Genomic DNA, 14,857 nt, shown 5'->3' with positions numbered 1-14,857 from the left:
GATTTAGCATAATTAATTCATCATTACCGTTTTGTTTCATTCATGTGACTGACCAATACCTCACGAGTCTTCTCTCTAAGCTGAGACCTTGAAACAGATATTTCGCTCTCAAAACAAGGTCTGGGCATACTGCCAAATTTCAGCTACTGATAGTGAGGATTCGTTCAGTCAGCCACTTGCATGAACACAAAAAATTGTTTTAAAATTCCCAATGCAGCATCTTTCCCTTTTAAGACGATTTGATACGTATCTGATATTATACAGGAACGATCCGTTTTAGCTTTAACCTCTAGCGTCGAGCAAACCCGTATCCGGGAGCGTAATCATAGCCTCAAGCTCATTACCATAACGCAACGTTAACTATTCATGAAAATCGCAAATGAAATGAAAGAAATATATTCACTCACAAGCTTAGCCTTTTGTTAACAACACTGTCATCTCAGATTTTCAAAATATGCTTTTCAACCATAGCTACACAAGCATTTGTGTAAGAGTATTGATAGCCTAGCATAGCATTAAGCCTAGCATTCAGCAGGCAACATTTTCACAAAAACAAGAAAAGCATTCAAATAAAATAATTTACCTTTGAAGAACTTTGGATGTTTTCTATGACGAGACTCTCAGTTAGATAGCAAATGTTCATTTTTTCCCAAAATATTATTTGTGTAGGAGAAATCGCTCCGTTTTGTTCATCACGTTTGGCTAAGAAAAAAATCTGAAAATGCAGTCTCTACAACGCCAAACTTTTTACCAAATTAACTTCATAATATCGACAGAAACATGGCAAACGTTGTTTAGAATCAATCCTCAAGGTGTTTTTCACATATCTATTCGATGATAAATCATTCGTGGCAGTTGGGTTTCTCCTCGGAAGCAAACTGAAAAATACTGCAGCTGGACATCAAGCGACCACCTGGTAGATGTAGTGTAAAATGGTCAATCTTCCAATGATATGCCTACAAATACGTCACAATGCTGTCGACGCTATGGGGAAACGACAGAAAGTCTAAGCTCATTCGTGGCCCGTTCACAACCATATAAGGAGTCATTGGAACACAGCACCTTCAAAATCTGGGGCACTTCCTGTTTGAAATTTCATCTTGGTTTCACCTGTAGCATCAGTTCTGTGGCACTCACAGACAATATCTTTGCAGTTTTGGAAACGTCAGTGTTTTCTTTCCAAAGCTGTCAATTATATGCATAGTCGAGCATCTTTTCGTGACAAAATATCGCACTTAAAACGGGAACGTTTTTTTATCCAATAATGAAATACCGCCCCCAGAGTTCCAAGAAGTTAAACAATTTGGTGCGTTTCGGTTTGATTAGAGGAACGAATTGATGCAATTCGATGTGATATGATTCGATGCACTAACATTTGTTGCACAAACGCATACACATCTCAAGAGGGTAAATAAAATAATCCTATAGTAAGTTCCAAATAAAGTAACAGGGTTGATCGTAACAGGGCAACGCACTCGTATCTTAAACACTACGCAAAAGGTACTAGTAGTTGGTGGAACGACCCAAATAATACCCAGGTCTGTTCAAGTCTCATCTGGCCGTCATTATCATCTCTCCCTTCCTTCATTTTCAGTAAACATGAGCTGGGCCATGTTCATTAGGCACTAAACGCATGAAAACATACTGAAAGAGGGAAGGACTACCGGAACATGTCCAATAAGAACCGCTTGTCTTCGTTTGTATTGCAAAACGTTTTGCTACGTTGTACGCGCTAATGAATACAACCCTGGAGTCTGAGGGACGTGGCGATGGCCTTTCAGATTCAGATCTATTTTCAAATCTGCTCCAGTCAATAAGTCATTATTAGAGGCATGTCTACAAGCCCCAGGAATCATGTGATGTGTATTGATCGTGGCTGGGCCGTGCATGATCATGATCCCCACGGCTCCCCTTAGCTTACCTGCGCAAATATCAAACAGGACCCCAAGGGAGAAATGACATGACATACAGGCAGATCACTATGAATCAGTATGCACCTGTACATACATTAGAGCTAGAGTAGAATGACATAGGAGAGAAGGATTGGAGGTTTGATTGCTGTGTGGGACGTTGAATGACATCAGCACTGCAGGACTAGAAGGTATTGTGTTGTTGTGGCAGGTTGATGGATGATGGGTGATTTTTAACTGTAGTACTGACATCAGATTAGCTGGGCACAGAACGCAGGGAATTTCTCCTTATCTAGCGATCTTGTTTTTTTTGTTCTTTTTTTTCCCATTCTGTCTGTCTTTTATTGTATTTTACATGACCGTGTTGTCTCCCTTCCAGGGCATTGAGATCACGTCCACTGGCTCCAGTAATCACTACATCACAGGCACCACCGCAGAGGTCAGACTCTTTATTCTCCTCTTCCCCCTCTCAACCCTGTCCTTCAGAGCCCAATGCCACGGGCTCTTACCGAACATTATCATATAAATGCACTTTACTTTAAACAAACCCCATGGGACTAATGGTTTGCATTACCTTGACATTTAGAATGTCTGCTGTACTGTCTGGGTGGGTGGGTGTACAATCGGGTCTGAAATTACTGATACCCTTGAAAAAGATGAGTGATAATGACTGTGTTAATATAAATTATTCAAATAATGAGCTATATTGTATGCTAAACAAAATTGGGAAATTAAATACTTTTATGCTAATACAATTGCTAAGAGAACGAGATTTTGTTAAGCAAAATTGTTGACCACCCAAAGATTCCTACAAATCAAGTAGTCATAAGTTTAGTATTTGGTTCCACATCCTGAGCACAAAATGACTACATCAAGCTTGTGACTACAAACTTGTTGCATGCATTTGCAGTTAATTTTGATTGTGTTTCAGAATATTTCAGCCCAATATAAATGCATGGTAAAAATGTATTGTCAATTTAATTTTAAATAAGAATGTGTTTCTAAACACTTCTACATTTAATGTGGATGCTACCATGATTACAGATACCCCCAAGACATGCTAACCTCATACTATTACCAATAACAGGAGAGGTTAGAATGTCTGCTATTATCTTGGGGGTATCTGCAATCATGGTAGCATCCACATTAATGTAGAAGTTTATTTACAATAAATTGCGCTCAAAAATGACACACTACATGACCATTATTTTTATCGGGGACAAAATAATCTGAAACATAACCAAAACAAACTTCAAAGGCATCCAACAAGCTTGATTTAGTCATTGTGTGCTAGGAATATGGGACCAAATGCTGAACTTTTGACAACATTATTTATGAGAATCTTTAGGGGTGTTTAGTTTTAGTTTAGTTTTGACCCCTACCTTTTTGATAAAAAAAGTATTAATTGTTAAACAAAATCGCTTTCTCTGAGCAATTGTATTATTATAATATAATTTCCCCCATTTTCTTGGTGCATACAATATAGCTCAGTATTTGAATTATTTATTTTTGCACATCTTTATCAAGGGTGTCAGTAATTTAGTAGCCACTGTACACACTGTGTGTGTGTGTGTGTGTGTGTTTTCTTTGTGTGCACTGTAGATCTCCAAATAACCATTAGTTAATCGAGCTAACATTAGTCTGCCATTCTGAAGAGGGACAGTTGCCAAGTGCAAGTACTCTGTTAAAGCCACACATATCAGGGGATTACCATGGTAGATAGAATCATCAGAAAACATGGACCTCATGGCATCGGCTGTAAGCCAGTATAATGATACCACTATTTACTATAAAGGCATAATGTTTATCACAAGCTGCTACAGTGGGAGGATTGTTCACACCACTCTCGTTAAAAATAGTCCACTATAGGGAATCTGGTGCCATTTGGGATGTAACCACTGACCTACAGTATCTAAGACTGGTAAATCCAATGTGGTTGTAACTAATCCTACTGCGTTCGAAACGTTATCTAGGTTGATTATTGAGGTTTTAGTGTTGTGAAAGAGAATGCCACTTTTTAATGGTCATTAGTGGTACGGCTATTTCACCGTACTTGTGCATGACGAAACTTGAACGGTCGTTCGTGAAATATCTCAGTGAAATATCTTGCTTAGTTGATGATAATGACTGGTTGAAGCAGGTCACTTTTTATGGCCAGGAGTTTTTCCCTGTCAGTTTAGGTGGTTCACATATGTACTCCGCCCTGACTTGGCTGTGTCTCTCTGCTATTACAGTACATGTACAGAGACCTGAATGGAATGGCTGCAATGATTGTGATAGGCGGTTGTTTTTCCCGAACTTACTTGAATGCGCTAATTGTACGTTTCTCTGGATAAGAGCATCTACTGAATGATACAAATGCACATATAAAATAGAATTCTGATCATTCCTAGGTGATAGGTGGAGCGGCAGGTAGCCTAGTTGGACTAGTAACGGAAAGGTTGCAAGATCGAATCCCCGAGCTGACAATGTAAAAAAAATACAATTATAATCTGTCGTTCTGCCCCTGAACAAGGCAGTTTAACCCACTGTTCCTAGGCTGTCATTGAAAATACGATTTTTTTTAATTAACTGACTTGCCTAGTTAAATCAAATCAATAAATAGGTTGGGGGCTTGGCTATTTTATTACTCCCCCAGTTAGATGAAGGCTTGCCAGGGAAAGGATCGAGGGAACCAAGCTTTAGTACAGGATGGTCTCTTCTCTGGGACAGCCTGGGATAGACATGTGTTTTTCCATGATGTCATGATCAGAATATAGACCGACTCCCCTGGCTACTGCTACTGGAGTCGATCTGAAGCACTCTGTGTATGCATTCTAGAGAGAACAGCACATGCACACTCAGTGCATGCACATGTGCACGTACAGTATGCATGATTTAGTACACAAGCCCACTCAGACTTTTAACCTCTGACCCTAAGTAAGCATTTCGCTGCTGTTTACGAAGCATGTGACAAATAAGATTTGATTTGATTCCTCTTTTAAACCAATTAAGGTCAGACGTCAAGTCCCCGCCACAATGTTACATCTGTCATACATAGTCTATAGTGGTGTGCGTTTGTGTGTTTTAATTATTGGCTTGTGCATTGCAGTCACCCGCTGAGTTCTGTGAGAAGATACTGGCTGGAGACGAAGTGATCCAAGTCAATGACCAGATTGTGGTGAGTATTTTGTGTGCTTGTGTGTTACTTAGCGCCAAGTCTGGCCTAGCCAAGCATAACTTTATATGAACTCCAACTCCCAATGCTTTGCATTGTCAGGTTGGCTGGAGCAGGAAGAACCTTGTGAAGAAACTGAAGGAGAACCCCAGTGGGGTGACGCTGGTCCTCAAGAAGGTCCCCGTGTCACTGAGAAGCAAAGAGACAGCCCAACAGCCCCCCTCGCCACAGGTAGGCTGCTGGAGTACAGTGGGAAGCATACATTGCATGTGTACATACATACACGCATTCACGAGGATGCACACACACACACACGTTTACACTCAGGCATGTACACACACCCACCCGCCCACCAACACATACTGAACCAAGGAAACACATCCATTTAGACCTGTATGCTTTCATAGAGCAGATTCTCTCTGGATAACCTCTGGTCACTTGGGTTTAACTGTTTGTTATCCCCACCTTCAAGCATTCATGCTCTCACCCTGCCCGAGGTCTTGTCTCTGTCTATATAGAAAAACAAATCAAGGACATGCACACACACACATTTTTTCCCTCTCATACACACTCTCTTCTGTCATGCACACACAGCTAACTACTCCGCCACCCCTCGTTACATGACTCACCATGTTAAAGCCAGCCTGTGCTGTAGTCTGAACACTGAGACAGCGAGCCATGTCAGTCAGTCGTGTGTATTGACGCTTGCTCAGGACCTGTGTGCGTGTGTATGTGTGTGCGTGCGGTACTCCAAACGTGGAATTTTTTTATAATCCAATAATTATTATAAGCACATAACATTTTACTGGCATGGACAAATTATGTAATTCAGGTATTCAATTTGTCAAATGTAAAAAAAAAAAAAGATATATAAAAATCTTAGAATACACTCCTATATAGATTTTCTTACTATATCAGGTATTTAAAAAAATGTTAAAATAAAGGTATATGTACCCAATTTACATAAACACACCTGTTGTATTTGCATATATGAATATTAACATAAAGGGGTGGAACAGGGCTGTAACCACCAACAACTTGTTCCGTCTACCCGACCTGCACTCAGCTGTGCTGTCCAGACTGCCTCATTAATTGGTGTTGTCACATACTTTACATTGTTTGCGACATCAGACATAATATCACTATAATCCGAGTGTTCATTTTCAGATGTTGCTTTCATTTCAGCGCATCGAATTTATGAACGTTTCAACTAATATTAAATTATTTAAAAAAAAATCGAATCCACAAAAACTGTACACCCTTCAAAATAGTTGTCTTTCTTGTGATGTCTCGAAACAGTGCACAAAGTCCCCGATGAAGCTTTACCATTCTTATAGATGCAACGGAAAGACGGTGTATTCCATTGAGCCCATTTCAGCCATTACCGGGGTGTGTTTGACAGGTCATTACAAACATTTCCATGGTCGTAAAGTGTGGGAAAAGACGCAGGAGTAAAATAAAAGCAATTAATCCAGCGAGATGTAAATGAGAAGTGGATTTTGCACCCCTCAAACACAGGAAGTATACGGCTGAAAAAGAGGGGCAGGCGCGTTGCTAGTGTGTGTGCGCGCCACAGGTGAGTGGAGGCTGAAGACTATGATTTTATGTGGATGATAAAAGCTGCCATTTGTCCTGAGGGCTCGGTCCACATGGCGTGCTGTGGCTCAGCTCACACACACACACACACACACACACACACACACACACACACACACACACACACACACACACACACACACACACACACACACACACACACACTGTATTAAAAGGAACTGAGCAGAGTTCACAACTTCACACCCTATCTCTTAATCTGAAGTGTGTGGGGAGGGTTCACATTTTCTGCTGGCTGGTTTTCAGAAAGAGGAAGAGGAGGAGGAGGAAGAAGAAGAGGGAAACCAGAAACACTCCATATTTGAGAGAGTAGCAGCCTCAGTCAGGTCTCTGTCATTCAGGTGAGAACACACACAACAGACATGAATGCTACTACTTCAGTACTTCCTGTGTGTGTGTGTGTGTGTGTGTGTGTGTGTGTGTGTGTGTGTGTGTGTGTGTGTGTGTGTGTGTGTGTGTGTGTGTGTGTGTGTGTGTGTGTGTGTGTGTGTGTGTGTATTTATTTTACACAACCATTTGAACATATTTTTTCTCTTTATCAAATGAAGTCCAGTATTTTTCAATTAAGAGTTTTTTTTTTTTTCTCCCTCCACCTACTACTATTTTAGGCAGAAACTCTTCAGTTGTTTTGAGACTAAAACCTATTTTCTGTCTGTACTGGTTGATTTTAAAAAGAAATGTCAGAAGTGTTTCCTCTCGCACAACTTGTCTGACCTGTCGGCAACAGGCAGCATGATTCTGTAATAGACCAATGGCTGAGGTCATGTTGCAAATGCAATTAAGGCTGTCATAGACGGTCATTGGCCATTTAATATTTTCCCTCCCACAGAATACTGGTAAACCAACAAAGGCCTGGTGCGTTAGATCAATACATTTATATTGTGTACTGTGCTACTGTCTGAAAAACATTTGACTCGGTCTACTCGGTCTACATACTGATCTCCTATGGGAGTGTAGATGAATTCTGACTTCTGAAGAGTTTTTGTTGAAATGATATATCCAACTTGAATTGCACTTTAAAGGGGAAGTTTACCTTAAAATGAAAGTTTGTCAGTTGCTTTCATAATCTCCACAATGGTCTTACATTGATATTAGTTCATATTCACCACCTCGAAAAATACCCTAACTTCATGTGTTGCATTTGTATTTCCTGCTTCAGGGTTCTATATCAATGCTATAGTTTTTTGCCCCTCCCACTCTTTTGCATGGTGCGTGTGTAAGTTTCTAAACCCAGAGGCCCAACATCGCAAGACTTCCGGGAAAGCTGGCGAAGCAGACTCTGCAGACCAGATTGGGGTTTGAGAAGTGAAACATTCTTTCTTAGTTGTTCATTTTCTCAATCTAAAGGCACAACCTAGATTCGAGCCAAGTAGCTGAACATCTTATTTCTCCAACCTCATGAAAGTGACAAACTGACACGTTTTCTTTTTTCGTCAAGAACAATTTTATATCGAAGGAGTGCCTTTTGATTTGATGGCCTGCACATGCGCAGTACGACCATTACACCAGATGATGTGTTTCTGCGCATGAGCTTAGTCGCCATGACATCACCTACATGCGCAATGTTGAATTTCTATTAGAAGCAGTTTCTACATATCTTCATTCTAAACCATCTTTGGTGTTAGTGTGACTAAGTGTGCTCCCTCTTCCCCTCCATCCCATGTGTGGTGTGCAGGGCTGACATATAGTGTTGTGGATGGATCGTGTGAGTGTGGTAAAGTGTGCTCCCTCTTCCCCTCCATCCCATGTGTGGTGTGCAGGGCTGACATATAGTGTTGTGGATGGATCGTGTGAGTGCGGTAAAGTGTGCTCCCTCTTCCCCTCCATCCCATGTGTGGTGTGCAGGGCTGACATATAGTGTTGTGGATGGATCGTGTGAGTGTGGTAAAGTGTGCCCCCTCTACCTGTATGTAGGGCTGCAGTTCAAGGGCCAGTGGATATCCAGCCTATGGGCCAGGAGAAGTCGGATCTGTCCAGCGACAGGGGATTGGACGGCAGCCTGACATACACCTTATGTCCCAGGGGGTCCCAGGGGGACCTCTCATACCTGTCATCAGGTCGGAACCATAGACATGACCATAAATGGTAGAAGGGTTCCCACTCGATGCTGAAAGGTCAAAATTGGCTAAATTGTAAACATTTATGAAAACAAAATGTAGCTTTTTGGTTTATATTTAAGGTTAGGCATAAGATTAGCAGTATAGTTAAGTTTAGGGTTAGGTTTAATATCAAATTTAAAGAAGATAAATTGTAGAACAACTAGCCTGGGCATCCGTCTTTGGAACTTGGCCAGATAGTGACCATCTGGTAGAACTAGTGCCGGGGCACATAGGCCAATATGATAAGCTTTAGAAGGAATAGCCGAACTGGCATTACGGTAAATGGTAATAATAGTTACCTTTTTTATTGATTCCTTTTTGTCATTTGAACAAGTGTCACTATTTATCGTTCAAGACAGTTTGAAGTTGTTATCAGACGACACCGCTTATCGCCATAACATGTTTCAGTAGATGGCCTACCAGGGCCCTGTTCAGTTACTCTCTGCATCCAAAACCAGTTGGTAAAATAACGAGAGAAAAACAGGGAAGAACATTGCAGAATTAAGCCAATAAAGGGATGAATTTGTCCTTTTTGAAAACTTTTCAAAATATTTTTGCTACTGAACATGACACTAAATTCCAGCTAAAGTAAGACTGTTGGAGACAGAATGTTAGTTGTTGGCTGTTAGTAGTGATTGTAATTGTGCTGTGTTGTTGTATAAAAAGTGTTCTCACCTGTGTGTGTGTGTGTGCATGTGTGTGTCCTAGGAGAAGCCGAGGGTTTGGAGGGGTCCAGGCTCAGCCCCGGGCCGAACGGAAAGGGCTCTGCACCCTCCAGAAGTCCGTCCCCCCGGGTAATAGAACTAGGCAGAGAGAGTATCAGTTCCATCAGTTCCTGTCCTGAGATGGGCGGACACACGGTGAGAGAGACACACACACTGTTTTTTTTTCGGTGGTGGTGGTTATGATGGCCATGAGGTTAGTTTCTGGAGAGGCTCTCTACATGTGATGTTTTAATGTGTACATTTGAGCTTTTCGGAAAGACAATTACATTTTTTTTTTTTTTATTGAATTGAGGACAAATTCTCTGCTGTTTTTAATTTTAGGAGGATAAAGAACAAAAAAAGGGGTCTACAAAAGGTAAGTTTGGGTTTTAAAAATCAGTTTTCCTTATTTATTTCGAGTACTTTACATGTGCTGTACTTATTTTCGCAGCAGGTATTTCGATGCGCATGGAGATTGTGTCACCATAACTTTGACACCCTCTCTCCCGTCTACCCCCCCCCCCACTCCAGGCACGCGTAAAGTGATGAGCAGGCGGCGTGTGTCGTGTCGTGAGCTGAGTCGGCCCGAGTGTGACGGCTGGCTGTGGAAGAAGAGGAAGGAGAGCAGTGTGTTCATGACCCAGAAGTGGCAGCGCTTCTGGTTCGTCCTCAAGGGCCCCTCTCTCTATTGGTACACCAGTCAGCAGGTGAGGTCCTTTTTTGTTTTATTTGTTATAAATATGAACTGTGTAATTGAATGTATTAACTGTTTCATTAGTTAGAACCATGTTACCAGTGCTAACCCAGTTGAGCCCCCACCCCCACCCCAACTCCCCACTCATCCCCCCTCAAAAAGGGTCGGGAGGGAAGAAAACTGTTAAACACTTATACACAAACCTACACAATCATATAAGGTGCTTTAATATTCCAGGACTTGATAACTGTTCGGGAGGGTGCATGCAGAATTGTGTAGATTGTATGGTATTGTGTAGAACAGATGGGATTGTCTGTCATGAGGAAAATGGTGAGTCGTGGCAGCTTTATTCACAACGTTTCTATGGAAAGGTTTCACTTCCCTGAATATACCCCAGGTGAACACAATCGTATAAGTGCATTCATCTTATTGCGTTGATAGAGACGATGCACATGAATCGGCATTCCACGCCTCACATCAATGTACAGTCGCGCTTGTGTTAGCCATAAAAGTTCCTTTTCATCTGAAGCCCTTGGACAGGCTACAGCAGATAATAGACAATATGCTATTATATCATATTATACACTGTGTCTCATTGGCAGGTTTATGCACGTAATGTGATGGAGGCCCAATAATAACATGGCTCAGATAGTTGTATTTACCACTATGACTGATAGTATTATTGCATTTGGTTGTGAAACAGGCTTCCACTGTGCAATGTGATTTGGCATTATCTGTATGTATTTTATGCCTGGTAATTGTGATAAGCATGGCCTCTTATGAGGCGGCCCTTATCAAAATTACCATGCGCAAAATATGTTCGATAATGTGTCTTTTCAACGTCTTGTGCTCACTGGAATTGCAGTAGCCTGGTTAAAGTGGACTGAACACTCATAGGGTTCATTGTGGAGTAACCAGGCTATCATGGCTGCAGTAGTTATGTGTGAGATTAACCTATTCCTTTCTTTGTCATCGTCAGGAGGAGAAAGCGGAGGGCCTGGTTAAGATCTCCAGCTACAACATAGAGGGTGCAGGAGAACACAAGAGGAAGTAGTGAGTATTCATGTCGGATGGAGTGTCTAGTGTGATAAGACAGGTTATTTAGGGGCGGCAGATAGATTAGTGGTTAGAGCGCTGGGCCAGTAACCGAAAGGTTGCTAGATCGAATCCCCGAGCTGACAAGGTAAAAATCTGTCGTTCTGCCCCGGAACGAGGCAGTTAACCCACTATTCCAAGGCTGTCATTGTAAATAAGAATTTGTTCTTAACTGACTTAGGATTCACTGTTTGATGGTACTTGAGTCCCATCTGGGTTTTTGAAATATGGCGCAATGGAATCATCCTAAATTTGAAAGTCCCATCCATCTGACACGCCAGACAGCCGCAAATTAAGTATTTTGAAAATTATTTTAACCCAGATTTGGACGTAACCTTTATATTATTAGATTGCAATGCAAGCCCAGTGTAATGTACATCAGCAAAAAAGGGAACTGCTATATACGTTTCCAAGAGTGCAGTGTTTCCCCTATATTCATTTAGCTGCCGCTACTCCAAAAAATAAAATAAAAATATATTATTATTTTGTTGAAAATAATTTTCTGAATGGTAAAACATTTTCAGTCTATAAGCAATTAAAACCTGGTATAAAGTATGTATTAAAGATAATGGAGCCACATTTATATTTTTAAAGATCATCTTTGAAACTAACAATCACCAAAATAAACTTTAGATTTAGAATCTAAAATATCAAAAATGTCATGTCATAGGGCCCACATTGATTTTGTTATGTTTGAGTCACTCGGATAGCATAAGAATATGGCATAAGCCATGGCAAGGTTGGAGAATTGCAGCACATTAGCTTTAAAACAGCTACACTTTGTCTCTGCAGCAAAGAGTAGGGCCTCTAAACATGTGGGTCAGAGGCTAACACTGAAATGTCATATCTACCAAAGGTAAAGGGAATCAATTGAGTAGACCTTCTTACTAATACCATTCTGTCAAAGTGTGAGTCAGTAGTAACATCCCCCATCTCTTATTGTAGGGGTAGCTAGCTAGCTAACTTAGGGGCAGCTAGCTAGCTTAGCGGTAGCTAGCGTAGTCGTAATTTTATTTTATTCATATTTTTCTTTGGGGGTAGATCAGCTTTAATATTGCATATATATTGTAGCTTCCATCAATGTAATTGTCTGTATAATTTCCAATCGACCATTATATTTTTTGTAAATACATTGTACATGTATTTACATGCATTATACATATATATAAAAAATATTTTCCTTTATTATGTTCCCCTAAACCTACCACCCCTCCCCTAATTGGAGTAAACTACTGGGCAACAGCACTTAGGCTTCTACTTCCAGGTTATACCTACTATGTATATTTTACGGACACAATATATTTTACTATAGTTATCTTTTTTAAATTTGATTTTTATCCCATCCTTCACTTACCCTCAACCCATTCCATCTATCTCTGAAGACCATCCAGTTTCTATTTTCCACATATTTTTCAAATGTGCTGTGATGTTTCACAAAAGTTCTGAACCTTTTTCTATTCTCGTAGTTTCTACAGATAGTGAATTTTAAAGATAATAATGATTTTAGCAATAATGTTTATATTATTGATCAATTGACTAAAACTTTTCACCCAGCAGTAACCCTAACCCTAAACAAATTATCTAATGGTTGTCTCTTCGCAGGAAAATCTGCAGAGCTGGGATGATTGTATACCGTGCATATGGAAAGTATTCAGACCCCTTTTCCCACATTTTGTTGCGTTACAGCCTTATTCTAATCCTCATCAATCTACACACAATACCCCATAATGACAAAGTGAAAAATTATTTTTAGAATTTTTTTCAAAAGTATTAAGAAACAGAAATACCTTTATTTACATAAGTATTCAGACCATTTGCTATGAGACTTGAAATTGAGCTCAGGTGCGTCCTGTTTCCATTGATCATCCGTGATCTGTTTCTACAACTTGATTGTAGTTCACCTATGGTAAATTCAATTGATTGGACATGATTTGAAAAGGTCCCACAGTTGACAGTGGATGTCAGTCGAAGGAATTGTCCGTAGAGCTCAGAGACAGAACCTGGTGGTCACTCTGACAAAGTTCCTCTGTGGAGATGGTTGTTCTTCTGGAAGGTTCTCCCATCTCTGCAGCACTATACCAATCAGACCTTTATGGTAGAGTGGCCAGACGGAAGACACTCCTCAGTAAAAGGCACATGACAGCCCACTTGGAGTTTGCCAAAAGCACCTAAAGGTCTCCCAGACCATGAGAAACAAGATTCTCTGGTCTGATGAAACCAAAATGGGAACTCTTTGGCCTGAATGCCAATCGTCACGTCTGGAGGAAACCTGGTACCATTCCTACGGTGAAGCATAGTAGTTGCAGCATCATGCTATGGGGATGTTTTTCAGCGGCAGGGACTGGGAGACTAGTCAGGATTGAGGCAAAGATGAATGGAGAAAAGTTCAGTGAGATCCTTGATGAAAACCTGCTCCAGAGTGATCAGGTCCTCCGACTGTGGTGAAGGTTCACCTTCCAACAGGACAACGACCCTAAGCACACCACCAAGACAACGCAGGAATTGCTTCGGGACAAGTCTCTATGTCCTTGTGGCCCAGCCAGAGCCCGGACTTGAACCCGATTTTAACATTTCTGGAGAGACCTGAAAATAGCTGTGCAGCGATGCTCCCCATCCAACCTGACAGATTGAGAGAATCTTCAGAGAAGAATGGGAGAAACTCCCCAAATACAGGTGTGCCAAGCTTGCGTCATATCCAAGAAAACTCCAGGCTGTAATCACAGCCAAAGGTGCTTCAACAAAGTACTGTACTGAGTAAAGGGTCTGAATACTTATGTAAATATATTTCTGTTTTTCTTTTTTTGTAAATTTGCTAACATTTCTAAACCTGTTTTTGCTTTGTCATTATGGGGTATTGTGTGTAGATTAATGAAGGGGGAAAAACTATTGAATCCATTTTAGAATAAGGCTGTAACATAACAGAATGTGGAAAAAGTCAAGGGGTCTGAATACTTTTCAAATGCACTGTAGATAACATTCTATTGGTTGCAAGAATTATGTATCATAATATAAATTGGAAAATTATACGTTTTGAATCCGACGTCGTTTTGTGTATCAGCTCATAAACCATGTCCAAAAAATCTAAAATCTCTTCCCAACTATTTTTCAATCTATATGGCAACAGTCAATTATTTATTTTTTGGTCCTTAAATGAAACTGGTATGCTTTCTCAGTTATCACAATTTTCTTTAACCAATTTTGGTCTTTAATGCACGTCCGACAGACAAGTTTCTTACTATTTCCCCCTTCCACTTGCCTCTTTGAGTTTTGTGTTGATGCTGCAATTAGTTGGTTGAAATTTTGGGTAGAGCAGACATTTCCATATAGTTTTGTTAGCTGAATGTGTGAAATAACTCCATCAGTCCTATTTATGATATAATTTACAAAGAATATACCTTTAAAAAAAAATATATATATTATTATTCCAAAAATAATGTTTTTTTCTCTTTGTTTTAATCAATTAGTATATTTGAGTTTAACCATAATATTTGTTGTATTATTTGTTCTGTCTTTTCTGGTGAATTAAACTGAAATTACAACCAACTTTCTATGGCTTGTCTTAAAAACAGGGATATTTTGGAGAT

General features: G+C 40.3%; 1 protein-coding gene across 2 annotated transcripts in view; it reads left to right on the top strand.

Moving 5' to 3' along the window:
• Positions 1–14,857, top strand: part of LOC139384127 (connector enhancer of kinase suppressor of Ras 1) — a 101,860-nt gene that overhangs the window by 68,063 nt on the left and 18,940 nt on the right. For both annotated transcript variants that reach the window (XM_071128796.1, XM_071128797.1), the window contains 9 exons: positions 2,290–2,349; positions 5,002–5,070; positions 5,170–5,298; positions 6,928–7,022; positions 8,596–8,738; positions 9,489–9,640; positions 9,827–9,860; positions 10,016–10,191; positions 11,158–11,231. In XM_071128796.1, the coding sequence (XP_070984897.1) occupies positions 2,290–2,349; positions 5,002–5,070; positions 5,170–5,298; positions 6,928–7,022; positions 8,596–8,738; positions 9,489–9,640; positions 9,827–9,860; positions 10,016–10,191; positions 11,158–11,231 (932 nt within the window). The remainder of the gene's footprint in view (positions 1–2,289; positions 2,350–5,001; positions 5,071–5,169; positions 5,299–6,927; positions 7,023–8,595; positions 8,739–9,488; positions 9,641–9,826; positions 9,861–10,015; positions 10,192–11,157; positions 11,232–14,857) is intronic.

The sequence above is a fragment of the Oncorhynchus clarkii genome, chromosome 25, assembly GCF_045791955.1.
Source record: "Oncorhynchus clarkii lewisi isolate Uvic-CL-2024 chromosome 25, UVic_Ocla_1.0, whole genome shotgun sequence".
Classification (NCBI taxonomy): Eukaryota; Metazoa; Chordata; class Actinopteri; order Salmoniformes; family Salmonidae; genus Oncorhynchus; species Oncorhynchus clarkii.
The sequence above is the reverse complement of the archived record's forward strand: the minus strand, read 5'-3'. Positions and strand labels throughout refer to the sequence as shown.